We start from the raw sequence: 21,014 nt of genomic DNA, 5'->3' as shown, positions 1-21,014 counted from the left end.
AACAGGCTCTTGCTCAATAGAATCAACAATCGAGAGTGGATCAACTTCTAGTTCGCTCACTTCACTGTTCAGAACAGGCTCTTGCTCAACAGAATCAACAATCGAGAGTGGATCAACTTCTAGTTCGCTCACTTCACTGTTCAGAACAGGCCCTTGCTCAACAGAATCAACAATCGAGAGTGGATCAACTTCTGGTTTGCTCACCTCACTGTTCAGAACAGGCCCTTGCTCAACAGAATCAACAATCGAGAGTGGATCAACTTCTAGTTCGCTCACTTCACTGTTCAGGACAGACTGTTGCTCAATAGAACCAACAATGAAGAGTGGGTCAACTTCTGGTTTGCTCACTTCACTATTCAGAACTGGCTCTTGCTCAATAGAATCAACAATGGAGAGTGGTTCAAATTCTTGTTCGCTCACTTCATTATTCAGGACAGGCCGTTGCTCAATAGAATCAATAACGGAGTGTGGTTCAGCTTCTTGTTCACTCCCTTCACTATTCAGAATTGGGTCTTGCCCAATAGAATCAACAATGAATAGTGGGTCATCTTCTGGTTCACTCACTTCACTGTTCAGAACTGGCTCTTGCTCAATAGAACCAACAATGGAGAGTGGTTCAACTTCTTGTTCATTCCCTTCACTATTCAGAATTGGGTCTTGCCCAATAGAATTAACAGTGGATGGTGGTTCAACTTCTTGTTCGCTCAATTCATTGTAGAGAACAGGCTCCTGCTTAGTAGAATCAATAATAAGAATATCGTCTTCAAAAGTCTCAGATACAAAACTGCAACCATCGTCTACCACACTTTCATTGTCAGTGACAAAAACAGATTCTGCACCATTATCTACATCTATTTCAACAATATCTTCTCCGTCTTTGCTAGAATAGGAAAAACTTGTTTGTGTGCTCTCAACAGTGCTCTTCAACTCATTAGAAAACAGCAAAGTTTGTTTTTCAAACTCTTTTTTCTTTTGGCCTTTAGTTTTTTCAAATCCTTGTTTATCTTGGAACAGCAGTGTTTGAAGGTTCTTTTTGAGAGTAGCATTTTGAGATTTCTTTGTACTTTTGTTGATTTTACGTTCGTTACAGCCTGCAAAAAAAGGTATTGTTACCAAGATTCTCACAGAAAAATGATTATTCAAACAATGACGAACACAAGAGGACCTACTAAATAATATATAGAAAATATAATCTTTCAACAACCCAACCTCTCATTTATAAAGATCTAAACACAGAATGGACAGCCTAAATATTAATGTTTATGTGTAAAAATTATCCCTTTGACAAGATTGGTGTTGTTGCTTATCCCAATGACACACATTTAACTTTTTTCTGAAACAAAACAAAAACAACTTATTGTAAATACATTAATAAAATATATTAATTGCATATGACAATACATAATTGCATATGACAATTCACAAAAGTGCGTACTATTTACCTAAACAGCTATACAACAATCTAAATCTTTGACAAGGAAGATTAATATATCCTAGCATTAAGTTAGGTAAGTTATGTTCAATGAATTTCATGTCATGCAATTAAAATGGGAGAAATTCACTAAATAGGGGAGGATAGGGTAAAACACAAAGCCCAGTGTTCTTTTTATCTGGAACTGTTGATTGCATGCTTGTATGTGATTAATACTTCGAAACTACAGTAGTTGAAGCCTTTGACCAGCTATATTGGAACAGAAAGAATGACAAATTTTCATCCAAAAATTCAAAAATATACTTGTCCTTTAATTGGTTTCTAGCTGTTACAGCCTGTGTTCAAAGGTAGGACCAATAAGTGGTCACATAGCTTCTCAAGTGATTGGTAGGATTCGAACCAGGGAGACGTTAGAGCAAAGGTTTCACACTCAAACCAGTCATGCCTCCTCGGTAAAAGATGTAAAACAACAAGATGAATGTATAGTATAATAAGTGACGTATTTGGTTGAAGTGACAAAGCAAGTGTAGTCTCTCGCAAGTGCTGTGTTCATGAAAAGGAACTTTCTTCTTCTTCACATCAATCTGAATTTTATTGGTCAATGAATTTTTAGTGGTGTAACCACTGTTACCTAATCCATAGGCAAACAATTTAAAGGAACAGCTGAGCATTTGTTCTAAAATCATTACTAGAGTATGAAAATTTAGAAGTGTTGGATACCAAAGTAGACATCCCAAGGACCAGCTGTTGCCAAATTTTAGATAAAAAGGAACATAATTGCTTGAGCCAGTCGTAAAAATCCCCTAGTGTATAAAATTATATTTTCTATTAATATTTTGTGGCTGACATAGTGTATGGGTCATATCCTATGGCTCACAATAAGTTCATAAGTTTGACTTGTTAAAAAAGTTTGTGTACATTCTAACTTACATCAGCAAAATCTGTCATCGGCTCACATCAACTATGACAATTTTGATTTTAAAAAATATGATAAACTTATTGTCAGAAAAATGCAATAGATGTTCAAACGGTAGATTTCATGAGCACTGTACAGGTATAAAATAAAACTTTAGGCCTACTATTGTTTAAACAAACATATTATTTTGTTTTAAAACCTCCTACAAACATTCGATTCAGCATGCCAATTTGAAGCGAACAGGCAATCTGACAAACTAAGTAGAATGTGTGACTTTAAATGTTTAAATATTTTAAGTCTCTTTATTAAATACTCTTCTAAGTATTTATTAAATTTATGATGGTATAAAAATATTGTAATAGTAGATAGAATGAGAGTCAAAATGTATAGAGAGGAAAATAAAAAGCATAATGAGATATAACAAATTTCTTTGATTCCTCAATTTTCATAAAAATACAACAAATAATAGTAGTACAAATGTAGCAAAAGGTAATAGTACCAAAAGAAGATACAAACAAGCTTAACTATACTACATAATTAGTAATTAGTAACAATTTTATTTATCACAACAATACAGGAACTTGCAAATCTTTTCCTCAAGACATATAAAATTACGCCGACTGTATTTTATGATTAATATATAGATAATTGGTGGTTTTTTTAATCCAAAATCACTCATATAACGAATATTTAAAAGTCAAAATGTTGTATAACAATATTATTTATACTCTCTCACATTCTAATATTACAATAAAAAACAGTTTACTATTTTCTAATCTAGCAGATTTTGTTATCAATCTTAGGGCTTCTATAACACATGAAAATATATCTTCCATAATTCTTTTACAATGTTAACTTTTTTAGTCCTCGAGTAAAAAATTAAAGATCGCCTGAATGGATTTTATCAAAAAGAAATTACTACATTAAGCTACTTCCTATCGGGAAATTTGTTACATAATGATTCATATCTATCTAGTGAGTGAAAGAAAATATATTTCCCATTGTTGAGACATATAATCCATAATCTCATTATGGATTGTATAACAGTAATTGCTAGTTACTGTAAATACCTATAATATATACATATATATAGTAAATTACTGACATCATATAAAATAATGTATAATAAAGCTAGCCAATTATCCTGTATTGAGCGTTTGTTAGCTTTTGTTAGTTTTTTTCCTTTTTTTATGCTGACTACTCTAGACTCTACAATGTTATTTCTAGTATAACATACTAAAATATATAAACCATCAAAACTATTTGAAATTGATTAATACTACACCTGTTCTATTGACTTTTCACATATCACAAGGTAACAAATAAAGTCAGGATGAATTCAAGAACTATTAACTTTAAACTTTACATTGAGTACAAGTCTCAGTTAGTCAATTTGACATCTATCAATCGTTAAGGCACTTTCTTGAGTTGCTATTGAAAAACTTGATTTACTATTGGTTAAGAGAATGTCAAAATCATCCAGGAAGGCCAAATTTGGCATGTTATAGTTAAAGCCTGCATTCATACTTGTTACAACAGATGTAAATCAGACTTGTTTCTTAGAACATCTGGGTGGAAATCTATTACATGTTGGGCATAATCTTTGACACTTGTAGTCTGAAAAGTACAACTACTTGTCGGTTTAACATAGCAAATAAAAGGTTGCAAATTTCCTGTTTCCTTTTTTTGTTCATTCAGACTTTTGGAGATTTGCTCTTTTGGTAGGTTGGCATTTGGCTCTTTCTGGTGATTTTGAATGTTGTAATTTGGATTAGAAGTGCTGGGATTATAACACTGGGAGTTAACGTCAAGGTTTGAGGAGGTACTAACACGCTTCTGGGACTCGGACTTCTTGGAACCAAGCTGAGGAATGTTTTTCTGTTGGTTCTGACGCTTGTTGCCCTGGTTCTCGTGGTCGATTGGTCGTTTTCGGAAGTGGTCTTTTAAACTGACAATCTTGTTAGGACTTCTAGTGCCAAGCGGAAAGAAGCCAAATGGAGGAAATCTTCCTTGCTTTAGGCGCTGACTCATCAAGCTTTGTTTATTTAGTTTGGCTGGTGTCTTAAAATTCTCATCCTGGTTTTGAAGATTGTCAAAATGAATTAAGCTCTTAGGACAATCCCGTGCAACATGGTTCTTCATAGTTTCAAGTGATTGTAGTTCTAATTTGCAAGCAATGCACTGCAAAAATTGGTTATCCGGCAAAAGGTTCTTTCCTGTTGACTCTTCAGTGTTTTCCAAGGTTTTAGCTGAAACACATCACAAAAAAAAATTAAAAGATGGCATTTGTAATTTGAAACGGTTTATGACCAAAATTTAGAGTTTTTTTTAATCAGGTTTTCAAAATACATGGCAACAAGGGCCACAGTAGAGTTATACAAGCAGACGGATACAATTACAGACAACTTTAGGAAAAGGCGAGCAAGATTTTATGGTCACATTTATAGGATGAACTACAGCAGACTCACTAAGAAAATATTTAAATGAATAATAGTAAAATAAAATTAATAGTAAAATGAAAACTGCTTGGATGAAGGAAACGATGGAAGATCTCTGAAGAAGATATATGAAACAGGAGTGAGTACAGAGAAAAAATCTGATAACATAAATTCAAAGAAACACATAAAAAGAAAAGGATTGGAAAGAAGTGGACAGATGAAATTAAGAGAGAACACAGGGAATACATGAGAGGTGTTTGGGAAGAAAGAGAGAAAATACGGAAAAAGGGACCATGATGATGATGCTTGTGTTTTAGCACTCTCCTAAAGGGGAATTATCAATAATAATAATACGTTAAGGTAATTTATACGAAACAAATACTCCTCCGTTAATAGTGGACAGATGTTTTCAAACGATGTGTCCAATACCTGTAATTAAGTCCTCGGGCTTTGCCCCACAGGCTATCAAAATCCAAATGTATTTTTTACAAAGAAAAGATTTTGGTTACTTAAACAAACCAATAATCTATATAATTAATACGCTACATGAAACTTTGTCGGTTGAACTCCTCCGCCATTTCTTAACCGATTTTATCCATTGACGTCTCATTGGAAAGAGCGTGTCGCGTAGATTTGCAAACTGGCCTTACATTTTTGAAAAAGTCCCTTGGGCTCTGCCCCAGTGGCTTTGAAAGTTCCCATGTTATCCTTATGGAGAACTTAGTTGTTTACATTTTGATCAGCTGTATAATTTAATTGCTGTTATTTATTTTTCAATTCAAAGTCTTTTAAACTCATAGGACATTATGATGACTTTTATTTGTTTTTAAATAACTACTTTACTTCTTTGCAATTGCTCGATTTCGAGCAACGTGTTTACTAGTTTGTATTAATTACAGATGTTCATAGAAAACACATAATACCCACAAGAGCATTCGTTTTCAGTTTCGATAACTGGAGTGGAGTGATTGAAATTATTACATAATCTTTTTAAGTTATTGGAAATTATGACTGTTATTCGTTTTGAAATAACACCTGTTATACTTTACAATTGCTCTAATTAGAGCAACATGTGCACTAGTCCTTACAGGGTGATTGATATAAGTGTGCCAGTTATTTTATTCGAAAGTTATAAGAGATAAAACAAAATGTTAAATTGTAACTGCCTTGGATTTTTTATTTAAACAATTTTGGTCAAGTAGAAAAAATAATTTTAGCCACCATTTTTCCAATATGGCCGCCAACTGTGATTTTTCTTATGGAAGATTCTATATTTTATGATTGCTTTAGAAAGTTCTTAGCATTTTTTCTCTAAAGCTACTCGTTTAAGAGTTACAATGTGTTACAACTAAGAAAAAATGACACACAGTTTTCCTATTTTCAAATTTCCCTTCCATTTTTGAAAATGGTGGCCATTTTTTAAACAATGGAATCAGTATTTGTTACGTATGTTATGGTTTTAGAAATTTCTTTTTAGAATCTAGATGCAATTTTAAGACTTTTTTACTCTTTACATTTTCGCTCTAAACGTACTCGTTTAGGAGCTACACGATGCAGAAAGTACACCACAAGTCATTTTTTCTTAGTTGTAACACACTATAACTCCTAAACGAGTAGCTTTAGAGAAAAAATTCCAAAAATAAAAACTTTTTAAAATTGCATTTACTTTCTAAAACAATCATAAAATATAGGGTCTTCCATAAGAAAGTTCAAAGTTGGCGGCTATATTGGACAAATGGTGGCTAACTTGACCAAAAGTTGTTTTATAAAAAATCCAAGGCAGTTATAATTTAACATTTTGTTATATCTCTTATAACTTTTGAATAAAATAGCACACTTATATCAATCACCCTCTGACGGCGGTTTCTACGAAACTCTACTCCTCCATTAATAATTGACGGATTTTTAGAAAGAATGAGTTAAAATTAAGTATTATTTGTGTAGACCCCCCTTTCACCAATTCCTGTAATAAAAGTGCTCGGGTCACAGATCTAGGTCTTTCATGCCTATGTTAAAAGCTTATTCCCTAGAGGGAAAATTCACTAAAAGTCAAGAGTAAGCTTGTATTTTAGGTGTCAGCACATGACTGTCAGGGTATAGCTTTCAGTCATTTTTGCTGAGTTTTAGTTAGTTGAAAGTGGAAGTTTGGTAATGTTAATCTTGATAGAACTTTGGGGCTTACTTGGCTAAAAATCATTATATATCAAGTTTATTTGCTAACTAACTCACCTTTTGGTATGAAGATTTCCTGAATGTGGTATTTCACTCGATGGGCATTAATCCCACTCCAAGTGGACGTAATGAAATCACAAAATGGACATTTCATTTTTCTAATAAATCTGCAAGTGTGTGAACTTTTGTCCTTTATATTATCAGTGCACTTTTCACAGACTAATTTCTTTGCTGAAGGTTTAATAGACTGTAGACATTTCAAGGGTGATTTAGTCAAGGTCTTAGCAGTGTTAGTAGTTCCACTTGTTCCAGGCAGAAATTGAGAAGTCCCACTTGTTCCAGGCAAAAATTGAGAAGTCCCACTTGTTCCAGGCAAACATTGAGTAGTTCCACTGGTTCCAGGCAAAGATTGATTGTCATATTCATTAAGCATCGAACGTGAATTAGACTGCTTCGAGGTTGTGAAATTCAAATAAAAGAAATTATCTTTCATTCTACTCGTTTGTTGATCTGATACCGCTTCCGGCATATAAGAAGCACTGTTACATCCATCTAATCTAGCCGACTGCTCTAGTCTAGCTAACTCATCTAATCTACCAGATCTAATTGATTGTTTACGTGGAGTTGTATTTTGGTTTTCCACTTGATTTATTTCATCAGTAAGTGGGGAGTCTTGCCTAGTGCTAGCAATGTTAGTCACGGACGCATGAGAATTATTGGTAATTTCTGGCATAGAACTATTTCTATTCATGTTTGAAGTACGTCCATCTAAGCGAGCTAACTGCTCTTGTCTGAATAATATGGCAAACGTTTTTATACAACCTAATTTCTTAGATTGTTTACGTGGAGTTGTATTTTGGTTTTCCACTCTTTCTTTTTGTGGTGTGCATTTAGAAGTTGCTGGCTTTTCTTTTTTAGGTGTGCGTTTAGACGTTACTGTCTTCACTTTTTTAGGTGTGCGTTTCTTAACAACACCACTTTTTTTAGTCTTCGGTGGCTTTTTAATGATGGTTTTAGGATTCTTCTTTGTTTGATTTTCAAAACTTTCAACAGAAGAATGCTGCATATTATTATTCAAGTTTCCAAAAATATAAGCATTCGAAGGATTAGGCATTAAGTTCATAATAGCAGTAGAAGAAGGGGTGGATTTGGTTTTGGATGGTGATTTAGGTTTTCTCGAATCACTTTTGTGTTTTCTTGGACTCTTACTAGTTGACTTTTTTCTTGGCTTTTCCCCAGCCTTCTTGACTTTTGATTTTTTTACTTTACTCTTCATTAGTTTGAGACTTTGAACCTCTTTACTCTTACTCTCTGCTCTGTTTAAACTAATATTTGAATCCTGATTTATGTCTATACTAGATCTTGGTTCAAGCAATTCACCTATTGGTCTCAAAGAAAGGGTAATATTTCGATTAGGTAAATTCGGTTCTGGTTCTTGATTTGGTTCTACAGTATCTAATGAAATGTCCATCATAAACTCAGTTTGTATAGAGTCCATTGGCTTCTGCATGTCACTAGCTAAAAATTCATCAAGAGCTTTTTGAGCTATGATATCTGAAATTTCGTCAGCCATATTTTCCTTTTTCTGGACAACTAAAGTTTTTTCCAACATCTCTTCTAAAGGTCTTAAAGACAAGGTAGTCTTATTATTTTCACTATCTGATGATGGTTCGATTGGCTCGACTATCTCTAAAGGTTTTTGCACTGTTGACTCTGTCTGGGAAGATACGATATCAATGACCTCAGGCTGATCTTTGCTGCAACCTACATGAGCACCTTCAGGATTGTGCGAAAGATTTTGGGATGAATGATTTCCCTGGTTTCGTTGATTCAAAGCCACTTCAATTTCTCGATGCAAAGCTACCATTAGATTTTCTGGAAGACTTTTTCTCACAGATTTATTGTTATCATTCTTTGATTTTTCTTCTTTATCGTTATTAGAAGATGGTGTCACCTCTGTTCTTTGTTTATTTTCAACACAGCTGACAACTGGTGTCTTTGTTCCTTGTCCTGTAGAAGTGAAAGATGTTTCCATATCAAACCAAGGATCGTTGATGGTATATTTTTCTTTTGTAGAGTCATACGATTCTGTAAAAATCCAAAATGTTTTAGTAAATTGAATTTATTCTACACAAAGTAACACCAATTTTAGTTTAGAAAATGTACAAGTTAACTTATATAACCTCTGAAAGGTACGGTACATGTAAAATAGCTTATCAGATAATAATATACATAACCATAAAAAAGTAGTATTGTTATAGCTTAAAAATTAATATAACTTATCCTATTTTTATGTAAAATTAATTAATTATGTCTTATTTTACATTATCATTATATTTAATTAAAAATTATTGTATCTAATAGAAAAACAAAAAAAGGTAAAGAGTTGAAACAAAAAAAAGGGGTTGGAACTTTTTTAATGTTACAATTTTTACAATCCAAATCTAAATTTAAATAGTAGAAGAAAATTATTTTGCGAACATCTTGAAGAACAATTTAGATCGCTCCAAATCTGAAATTGTTTGAAGACTACAAGAAAGCCTGAAAAATAACAATAAACCATAAGTTACAATCTTGTGTTCAGCAGTTGTTACCAATTAAAATGCCACAAATATTTTTAAGACTGTCTTGGCGACATTTAAAATTGTTTTCTAATTTAAATCTGAAACCCATATAGCCACTCTGATGTTAGGAAAAATTAAAATGCTTCAGTTGTAAAATTTTGAGTGTACATCCGGAAGTTTTAGCAATTATAATTCATTTTTAATTAACGTTATTAATTTTAACCATAAAAAATCACTTTATAAAATAATCAAGACTAAGTGAATGAATTGTTATTTGCAAGCATTACCAGGTATTTATATTACCTAGATTAATAAATTATTTAGCATCAATTAACAGAACTTAGTATGTTACTTATAATTATTCTTTATTAAATTTTAAAGAATTAAAATGCCTAATTCATTTGGCACAGTTATTTTAATTATGGTACCACACACTTATCAATCCCTTGAGATGGTGACGCACATTTGGCTGAGTATTTAAAACGGAATAAATTCAAGGTGAGTGTAGAATGTGGTAAAATGGAGTAAGATGATCTTTGTAGCTTTGTTACTGTGAATATGATCAGCTGTTTCTAGAGTCGAGATCATTTAAGCCCAATGATCAAGCACAGCTGGGCTCAATTACGAACCATCAAAGAGCTACAATACTGGCGTTTCTAAAGATTGAACCGAGAACCAAATTATTGGTATTTAATGAACTTGGGTGTGAGAAAGTTGATTTGTAAGCATGTAATGGATTGGGAATTTTAAATTAATTTCTATTTAAAAAAATAAACTTTCCCAGCTATCACCTTCACCCATGTATTACTGATATTATAGTACTGAGATTATTTGAACACTTATAAACTTTTTAACTAATCACCAAGCAGTATGGGGCAAATTGATTAAATACAAGGTATTGAAAAGAACATTACAACTTTGACAACTTTTCTTTCTTTTATTTCAACTGAATATGAGCAATATGGCTTCCAAGTGTGATGCAGTAAGAGAAAGTTTTAGAAAAAAATCTATTTTTACAGGAATATATTTTTCACTATTTTGGTAAACCTTTTTACCACAGCCATGTCTATGAATGAAATGGTTAAATCTCTGCTGTAATAGGTGTTTAGCAAAAATCGTGTAAAGAAAGTGTTAACGACACAAGTAGAAATTTAAAGTATGAATCTAAAACAGTGCCTTAAAAACTTCTACAAGAGTCGTTAAGACTATTTACGCTAGTTGCAAACACTACTTTACCTACAACAGTTTTTCAATTACTAAAAATCACTACACATAACTTCTAAGAGAGGTTATATTTTTGTTCATAACCTCTCATTGCCACTGACAGTAATTTTTGTTCATAACCTCTCATTGCCACTGACAGTAACGCAACGAATCATTGTACCAAACACTAATTGCACCACTAATTAACAATTAAATTGGACTGAACAGCTGTTTAGTTGAAGTTTGATTACAATTTTCCTCCTTTTCAATCAATCCTTGAACCTCATTGGTCCGTTACCCGTGTTTTTAAGTAAAAAAAAAAAAAAACAATGCTGTTAAGTAAGTAAAAAATGCTGTTAAGAGATTTTTTTCAATTCTAAGAACTGAAGTGAAACGGCTAGTTTTCAAACGGTTGTAGGAAAATGTTGTTAAACACTCATTTAAAAACGGTGAATTATATTACTGGAAGAAAAGGATCGAATAACAAACAAATCTTAAAACACATTTATTTGATTACAAAATGTATATACAATATGGAAAAATAAACTCAATTGATTACAATAACAATTTTTACTACAATATTAATATAAACTACTTTCTTATGTTTGATATTGTATTTTAAATTAAGTTGATACTGTTGTCTTAGTAGAAAAGAAAGGCTTAATAAATTATTGTTTCAACAGCTGTTTGCAAACCGAATTATTTTAATAATTTGCAGATGATTGTTCTGGCAGAATTTTCTATAACTATAAATGTATTGGATCTTAAATAAATCACCTGTTAAACAATTATTTCATGGTCAAATTTGACAACAATTTTTCCCTTGTAGGTCTACATAATGTACAAAAAACATGTAGAAAACAGTTTTTATTTTAACCCTTAAAATAAAAATGGCAGCGTGACTATTATAGCCTAGTTGTAAAGGAATCAATGCAATTGAGGACAAAAGTGAACAAAAATTTCAAGCAGTTGCACCATGTAAGCGTCACAAAATTGCCAAGCACGGTATGTATAAAAAATCATAACAAGGGATATTACCTGTCTACAAAGAAATGGGTGATACCACTGCCATAGAAAGAGATTTTCAATATTCTGGTGCAATTATCATTTCGATATAGGCCTACATATGGAATTCTCAAGAAAGAAAACAATTCAATCATTTTTTCCTCAAAGTGGCAGTATACAATAGTTGGATTCGTAAAACACATGTTCTTCGCTGAAATATGTAATACACATAACATAGTACAGTAGGCATATCTCATTTGAAAGTGAATTTATTTTTCTCTTTTCTTCTCTTCGCCCATGAAATTCTTTTTTTTGCGGAATTTTACTTTTTTCCACATCAAAGGCATCTGGGGCTGGATTCAAAACTGCCAAAAGTGATTCAACCTTTTCTCAAGATCCAACCACTTTCGGTTCAAGGTACAGTAGAGGTCGTACGGAACGAGGTGAAGCTTGGAGGGGAATAGTGGTGTGGCGGGGGAAGTGTCGCTATTGTTGGCGACGATCGGCTCGTCTCCTACCCCCACCATGGATTTCCCCGCTTTAGACCGTTCCCGCCGAAAATCTCAGGCTTCACCTCGTTCCGCACGACCTCTAGCCAACTACAACCACTGGTAACTCACCTATTCCCAGTGGCAGTTCAAAGGGCATAAATTTTGCCATAAAAACATAACACAGATTTTTGGAGAAAAATTCCAGAGGTTAAAAATGGCTTTAACAAGTCACCGGACGGCTTGAAAATAGTAATTGTTTCATGTTTTAGACATTAAAAAGATTGTTTCACAGTTCAGAACAGAACAATATTACAAAAATTATCGCATTAAGAAAATCAATAACAAATTATCTAAAAAGGTTTTTTTTATTGATCAGCTAACTCGAATTATGCTTTAAATGCATTCTCATTTAACTGCCTGAAAGTAGTAATATTGTTTCTTCATAATATTGCCAAACGGCTTAATCATTTTCAAAATAAACTTATCACACACTTTTATTCTTCTAAGAAGAAGGCTAATGCCGAAATATAGAAATTTCTATAAAAGTGTGTGATAAGTTTATTTTGAAAATGAAAGTACAGTAGTAATAATGATACTAATTTGACTCATAATTGATGTAGAACAAGATGTTGCAACTTACAAATCTAAAACAGGAAATTAGGTATCAGAATAATACAAACAATCATTTCATGTTTAATTCAAGTTTTTATATACAACAATATACATGTGGTCATAGGCCTACTCTAATGTACAATAATTTATTATTTTATGTTGTAGAATAATAAATGTTAAAAACATTTATTTTAACACATTTTCACTCTTTACAAATTTTACAAAACATACAAAATATGTCATGAAACTCAAATGGACATTTTTGATAAATAAAGCAAATATGTAGCCTACTATAGTTTAGATACTAAGTGTTATTACTAAACATTTGACTATAAAAACCTAATCATCAGGCAGCAGACAAAGGTAAAGCTCACAGAAAAAGGAAGTTTAATGTTTTGTAACCAAACAAAATATTGAAATAAAATTACTAAAATACAAGAATATTAAACACTTTTTCAATACTTTAACAAGTTTGTATTCTTTGTAGCTACTGCAGTAAGCCTATTTGAAGCTGTTTGTATTATAATAGGCCTGTCCACCAAGATGGAGGTATCTTGTATTTTATTTTTTATCAGAAAGTTCATCAGCTCACTTATTATCCAATATCCACTAGTAGGTCTAATAATTAATGTACCATTTAAACATAAATATCAAATCAAATTAAACTACAGTATCAAATGATAGAAATAATGTTTAAATTTTCACTAAAACCATAGGTCTGAATGAAGTTTAATAAGACAATCAAACTTTTGTGCCAATAATTACTACCGGTACCTAGAAAATAAAGTATTTTTTTCCAGTCTGAAAAGCTGACTGTACTGGAATCTAAAATTTGTACCAAGGTATTTTGTTAATCAAATTCTATAGGAATATTTAGGATGTTCAAACAAATAATCACATTTTATCATCTTACCTCTATCAACGTGGATGACTCTTACTATACTCTTGAGAACTTCAAAGACTTGTTTCTGGTTGGCATTCCTTCTACCATAACATTCTAAACTTTCAAACTCATAATAATGTTACATGTAATAAATAACCACGACAAATTGAATTATCAACATTTAGTTTAGTACATAGTGATTAATGTTCAGCTAAAATATTACTGTTGAGCAATTGAAACGTAAAAAATACAGAACTGGAAGATAATCAAAATAAAACGATGATGATAAAATTTTAATTGAGTGACGACACTGTATGAAATATTTTTGTTAACATCTTCGAGCGTAGTAACAATATGTTAACGTGCAAAATGTTCTACGTACTTGAAACTAATTTTACATTCCACCCAGGATCACAAGCAGAAATAAAATGAAACACCTACCTTTAGAAGGTCTTGAAGAAATAGCGGAGGGGTTTACAGATCTTGATTACAAGTGTTGAAATTATCAATTTAATTAGAACCAAAAAAAATATATATGCAGAAAAGGTCCTGTGTTTTGTGAGTAAGCATAGGCTACTATTTTAAGACTAACTGTAAGACGCTAAATAAAGAAATATAAAACTTCTAAATATTTTTTCCCACACCTCGGCAAAAAACATAATATAAAAAATGTGGAAAGATAACGTTTACTTTATTGGCACTGAAAACCACTACAAAGAACTTCCTGAGTCTAACTAGACCTTATTATTTACGATTGAGTTTAATTATAAATAGTCCCATCTAAACAGCAATACACTAAAGAACAAATACCAAGATTTTACAGGATCCAAATTGATAGAAAAAAAGATTCTTGACGCAAACAAGTGCAAAAAGGTCTATTTTTCAGATTTGTACTCAATCATTTTTTTATATCAGTTAAAACCTCATAGTACAAGTGTAATACTATAGATAATACCTTAAAGTAGGCTAGGACTACCTAAAAATTCTGGGTGAAATGTAAATATGTGGCCAACTACTTGACAGTTTTTTATTTTTTTTTCAGTCTTACAAAATTATATGGGTAACTACAATAGTACCTAGTTGTTGAAAGGAACTTCATGGGACAGTAAATACATTAATTTACTTGGTGTCATCATGAACATAAAGGAAATTTAATTTATAGTCGGGGCCAGGTTAACGCTGGGCAGACCCGCAGGCCATAAAACCGATAAGACCCTATTCAGCCCGGTCCTCGCCACCGAACCCTATTATGCCGCTTCGCTGGGCGCGTGACTCACTGCATCGGCAGTACAGTACGCCAACGTGAAAATCTTTATTTTTTTAACTACGTGAAAAATAATGTGATATTCTTGTTCGTCTTAAAATTCTGACAAAATTGATATAAAACTGAAATAAATCGGCTTATTTAATAGTTATTAGTAAATAGTTAATTAATGATAAGTTATGTCATGTAATAACACAGACATTGTATGTTATAAATTATGATATAGTATAAAAAGTAGGTCAAAAAGCAGTCAAGGGGGGTCATTACTAAAAAGAAAATCTCTGTCTTTTAACATAAAAAACAATAAACGCGCGGATACTTCAATCCTGATAATGCTTTCCGTTTATTTAAAGGTCAAAAGAAAACTTGCTACTTATAAATGCTTATATCCTATAATAATAATTCTTTTAATTAATTTACAATTAATTAATAGTAAACCCGTTGCTCGAAATCAAGGAAATAAATTTTGATTATTGTAAAAAAAATAACAAAACAATTTATTTAAGAGTCCACTTTACTTGAAAAAAGGGGGTAGGCCTACTGAAACAAAGGTTGGTGGGAAATGACATGAGTAAATCGTTTAAAACCTATCTGATTGAATGTACTGTAGTTCACAATGTACATGCTTAAACGATTTGTTTTACTTCTTAGGCAACAATAATATTTATCTAAGAATCCACCTCACTTTCAGTAAAAATAAGAGTGTATCAATTTATTTGGGGGAAATGAGATTGGTAAGTTATTCAAAACTTGTCTGATAGAACATAGTTCATAATTATACATGATGAAACTATCTGTTTTACTATTAATCATCAATAATAATTATCCACTTCAATTTGTTTGCAAGTATTTTCGTTGGTTTCCAAAAATAACAGGTTTTTTTCAAATATCTTGACAAATGAAAATTCTTTTACGGTTACAAGCTATCATAATGTTATATAGATAGTAATTGATAAAAATAAATTTAAAGTAAGTTTATTGATTTTTTTTAAATTGGAGGTGGTTTATTTAAAAATAAAAACTTAAGTTGTTATTTTATTTTTCTTCTTATTCCTGTTTTCTCAAAGTCGCTGTATTTATTAATCCTGAGTCGTTGACCCACTCTCTTTGGCCGTTTTTTCCCCGGTGTGACCAATGGACCTTCTTCAAATTCTTTCCTTAGTTTCTCTATCGTGCCTCTTCCTGCTCCAGTCAAAACACCAACCCTCTCAGCAACTTCTCTCTTCGATAAATTTGGGTTTTCTTCACGTAACACACCGTAGACATGTAAAATGATCCTGCGTTCACCACTAGTGTAAGACGCCTGACTTCTTCCAACAATGTACTTCCGGGGAGACAATAACTGCTGCTCTGCCATAGCTAAACGTATTCGCAACAGAAACCAACAGCAACTGACCGATATCTCATACAGTGGCGATAAGGAAAACAAACGCCAGGGTAAAGTGCAACATAATCTGAACGCTCGACGAACGCGTTACTCATCGCTAATAACGCCGAACAAATCACCAATTTGTAGAAACGAAACGCGTCATCAAGGAATGAGGGAGACGCACGTCAATTTTGCGTGTTAAGAGACAAACAACTGTGAGTCACTCTTAAAGATCTGATAGTATTATGTTCGTAATTTTCATATAATTTGAAAATACTTGCAAACAAATTGAAGTGGATAATTATTATTGATGATTAGTAGTAAAACAGATAGTTTAATCATGTATAATTATGAACTATGTTCTATCAGACAAGTTTTGAATAACTTACCAATACTATATCATATACTATATCATAATTTATAACATACAATGTCTGTGTTATTACATGACATAACTTATCATTAATTTATTAACTATTAAATAAGCCGATTTATTTCAGTTTTATATCAATTTTGTCAGAATTTTAAGACGAACAAGAATATCACATTATTTTTCACGTAGTTAAAAAATAAAGATTTTCACGTTGGCGTACTGTACTGCCGATGCAGTGAGTCACGCGCCCAGCGAAGCGGCATAATAGGGTTCGGTGGCGAGGACCGGGCTGAATAGGGTCTTATCGGTTTTATGGCCTGCGGGTCTGCCCAGCGTTAACCTGGCCCCGACTATAGTTACCGAGAGGCTATAATTTTTAAGTAAATCTTTAAATCAATGAAAATGAGTCTTGAACCGCTCATAAAAATAATTATTGCACTGATTAAATTTACTGGTAATTACATCATAGCTTACTGACAATAGCCTATTTGAAATTTTAAATTGAATGACGCATTTCTGAATAATTTGCATTTTAAACCATTGTTAAATTATTTTGATGTACAGGGCTATTAAATAGAACCCGTTTCGGGACTTTGTATCTCGAAAAGTATAAATCGAAACCAAATAAGTTTTACATCTTTAGAAAGATAACATTTCCAATTTTTATTTTACACTGATTACAATGCTCAATGTGTCCCCCTGTGCTACACGGCAAACATCGAAGCGATAGCCGAATTTGCCCCACACACTGCCTAAACCAACGAGTTATGCTTTTTCTAGTTGGTGGTTTGATACGGAATTCAATGCGAAAAGCTCGCTACACTACACTGCAATATGAGACTCAGTTTTGGCAAACTCTGTCTCGCAGAAAATCCTATGCTGCATCACAGCGATCAAACAGACAACTGATGGTAAAACTACAGTAAATGGCTGTCCATTGTTGCGATAACTTTATCGGCCATTTACGGAAAACTATGGTCTAAAGAAACTTTTAAATTTCCTTTTTTTAATTGTGCATGTAGGTTTAAATGTCTGCCTGATTTATACTTGTTGGGATACAAACTCATGAAGTTACGTCCATATTTTTGAATAGCCCTTTATTGTGAATTGTAAATATTGCCTTGAACTCTGATCTAGGTGTTGATTATGGAACAAGTAGGCCTAATGATTTAGCTATTTTTAAAGGACTGTTCACACCAGCGTAGCCAGGCGTATTATTAAGTTTTCGGAATACGTCGCTGACATAGCTCTTTATTTTGTTTAAATGAGGGTGTTCACACCAGCGTATTAACACGCGAGCGACACGGGCGCCTTAGCTGCCCCGCTACGACAGCTATCACCGAATACGCGCATGAGCACTAGCGTCCTGGGCTGTCACCGTCCCCCTCAAACCTTTGATATGATCTAAACTTGACAACATCATTTACTAAAGCCGGTATTACACAGTTCCTTCATATATCTATTATCTAATAGGCTATGGTACGATTATTATAGGTTGATGAAAAATCATTCTGTGAAATATTACAAACATGTTTTTCCATTACACTGTCATATTAATTTGACCACATTGCTGTGTAAAAACGGATAAAAAACAATTGTTTTCTTTTGGTGATGGTGTAAGGTCTATATAAAGACTGATTGTTTATTATTACCCTAAAAACCGCAAAAATCAAATAAATAAAAGAAAAAATGTCTTTGGGTTAGTACGTGGAGGGATCGTGGGTAAAAAGGAAGGATCCAAAACGTTACAAAACTATTTAAAAGTATAGATGAAAAGGCTTTTTGCTTTATGGTATAATAAGTGTAAATTGTATTCAAGGGAAAATATTTATTTTAGAAACTTCTTCTTCGATTAATTGGATGGATTCATATAGAGCTTTGGGATTCTGAATACATATGCTGAATATATCAAGTATGGCGCAAGCGGGGCAGGGAGGGGAAAAAGCGGTGCTGGCACACCAGCCACGTAGCCACCAGACGTAGCTGCTGTGTGAACACTCCATGGCTGAAGTATTAATACACCGAACGTCTGCAGACGTCTGGGTATGCCGTTGTGAACAGGCCTTTAGGCATATGGCTACTACCATCCCTTATAGTATGGACTTTAGTACAGTATAGTCAATGCTACTACACTAATTTTACGTTTTAATGCCATTGACATGATTTCTGTTTTTTTATCAAATAATTGTTAGAAGCCACTAAGTATTTAGGTATATAACTTTTTAACAAGATGCCGAAAAACCTCTTATTTAGGTTTTAACAAAAACGTTCAATTTGAATCGAAATTGTCAAGGAAACTGTCAAGTAGTAGGCCAACTCATAATAAAAAAATGTACTTACCCACTCGTTGACAATCCAAACCTGAAAAAAATTTAAACAACTATTAGACATTTGTCATCTGGATCTAAAGCCCATTTGAGCACTGGAGGCGAGGCGAGGTATTGAGAAGCTCAGTCATTTAGGTGCCTAACTAGGCTACGCAAAGGCAAGAAGCAAGGGAACCAAAGCTAGATTGCATAATATTAGGTTAGGTTTAAAACAAATTTAGGCCTAGCATTAATTAATTTAATATTAATTTCATTTAACTTTAATGGACTGTTCCAAGGTTATTTGTTAACATCACCTGAATATCTCAGATTTCAATTATATTTTGTATTTACCGTACCAGTAAAACTTAAGTTAGACTAAACTGGTAAAGGCAACTACCACAAGTAAGGACTACTTTTAAAAGTGATAACAAATTTTAGGCCTATAGGTACCGGATTATAATACAATAAGGGTTCTCTGTGACACGTAACATCCCATTTCAATCGTTCTATTCAAGTTAACAATTTTTTTTTTATTGGAGGTCATTATAAAACTGATCCGCCTAAACCGACCTGATACCTGAAAACTAAAACAGTTTCATTATAAAACTGATCAAGCGGAGTGCCGTATCATAACTAAAAATGTAATTTCCTCTAAGGCTTTCAAACACAACATTGATGCCAACCAACTTCCTTTTTAATGGTTCGTGAATTGTAATCTAACAGCTGATCCTTCAGTTGATTTTTGATCACTGTCGTTAAGACAAGAGACAAAACATCTATGAACTCAGATTTTAAATAGGCTACCTTTTTGACAATTGTAATCTTGATTAAGGTAAGCCAACATAAATTGGTGTAGGGTGGAAATAAAAAATAATAAATTATTGTAAATTACCAGTAGTTGTTTTATTCATCAAATAACTGTCATAGACAGTAGGCCTATGAAAGGTAAGCGTTTGTACCTATTGCTTTATTTATTTTTACTCGGAAAAATGTTTTGAACCGAAATAACTTTTTAAGATAAACACTTAATTGCCACAGGTCCCCTAGTTTCAACATAATTTATCACAGATACAGTAGTTTCAAAGTTAACCTAAACTTTGTCAAAAAACAAAACTGCACTAGCACCTGTCTTAATCAAGGAACAAAGATCAAAGCTATGGCATGAGTGTAATTGTGCTCAAGTATATTGCCGATGTGATAGCCTACCCCTTTTGGTAGTAATTAATGCCTGCTTTGAGCAAGGGGTGTTTCCTCGTGCCCTCAAGACTCCACAAATTGTACCAATATTTAAGAAAGGTGATCCTCATGTAATGTCTAGCTACAGCTACAGACCTACCGTATCTCTATTATACCAGCACTGGTCAAAGTGTTCAGAGACTTTTATGAAGGACCATTTGGTGTCCAATTTTGAAAGGAACAAGCTATTGGCAGATGCACAACATGGATTCAGGAAACAGAAATCAACATTGACTGCCGTGTCAAAACATGTCTCTAATAATTTGGACACATTTGAGGAAAAGAGTTCAGTATCCCCAATTCTTGCCGATTTAATTAAGGCATTTGAGTGTGTTCCTCACAAAGTTTTGTTAAGTACAAAAATTGAAGAAATAGGATACTAAATAAGTAATTAGGCTACTGCTTTGAACTACCGTTTAATGGTAATACCTTACTATTAAACCTTAGTAGGTAGCCTACCGGTAGGTCAAGAGTGTGGGCAACTAACAATGCTTTTTATATTCTAGTCATTTGGGGCTGAATGTGCTTACCGGTACTGTACTTAAAAAGTTAGCTGTTGTACCAAACAGCAGCATAATAAGTAATAGGCCTAACTGTGTTAAAGTCATCACTCAAATGTAACTTACCTCAATAATATGATGGTGGCAAAATATCCTCCGGCCAAATATCCTCCAATTAACTTAGCACTTGACACAACACTGCACCGATATCACAATAGGCAGATGTAATTCTGCACAACCTTATGAC

General features: G+C 33.0%; 2 protein-coding genes across 9 annotated transcripts in view; one reads left to right on the top strand and one right to left on the bottom strand.

Moving 5' to 3' along the window:
• Positions 1-21,014, top strand: part of LOC129003810 (longitudinals lacking protein-like) — a 586,728-nt gene that overhangs the window by 267,114 nt on the left and 298,600 nt on the right. The gene's annotated exons all lie outside the window — the stretch shown is intronic.
• LOC129003811 (uncharacterized) lies at positions 2,792-9,057 on the bottom strand. The gene is made up of 2 exons (XM_054432131.1): positions 7,016-9,057; positions 2,792-4,597 (listed from the first exon to the last, which is right to left on the bottom strand). The coding sequence occupies exons 1-2, from the start codon at positions 8,991-8,993 to the stop codon at positions 3,879-3,881; spliced, it is 2,697 nt and encodes an 898-aa protein (XP_054288106.1). The 5' UTR covers positions 8,994-9,057; the 3' UTR covers positions 2,792-3,878.

The sequence above is a fragment of the Macrosteles quadrilineatus genome, unplaced genomic scaffold, assembly GCF_028750875.1.
Source record: "Macrosteles quadrilineatus isolate MER2022 unplaced genomic scaffold, UCM_ALF_1.0 Scaffold_9__3_contigs__length_116548681, whole genome shotgun sequence".
Classification (NCBI taxonomy): Eukaryota; Metazoa; Arthropoda; class Insecta; order Hemiptera; family Cicadellidae; genus Macrosteles; species Macrosteles quadrilineatus.
This window is presented reverse-complemented; position numbering and strand designations above follow the sequence as displayed.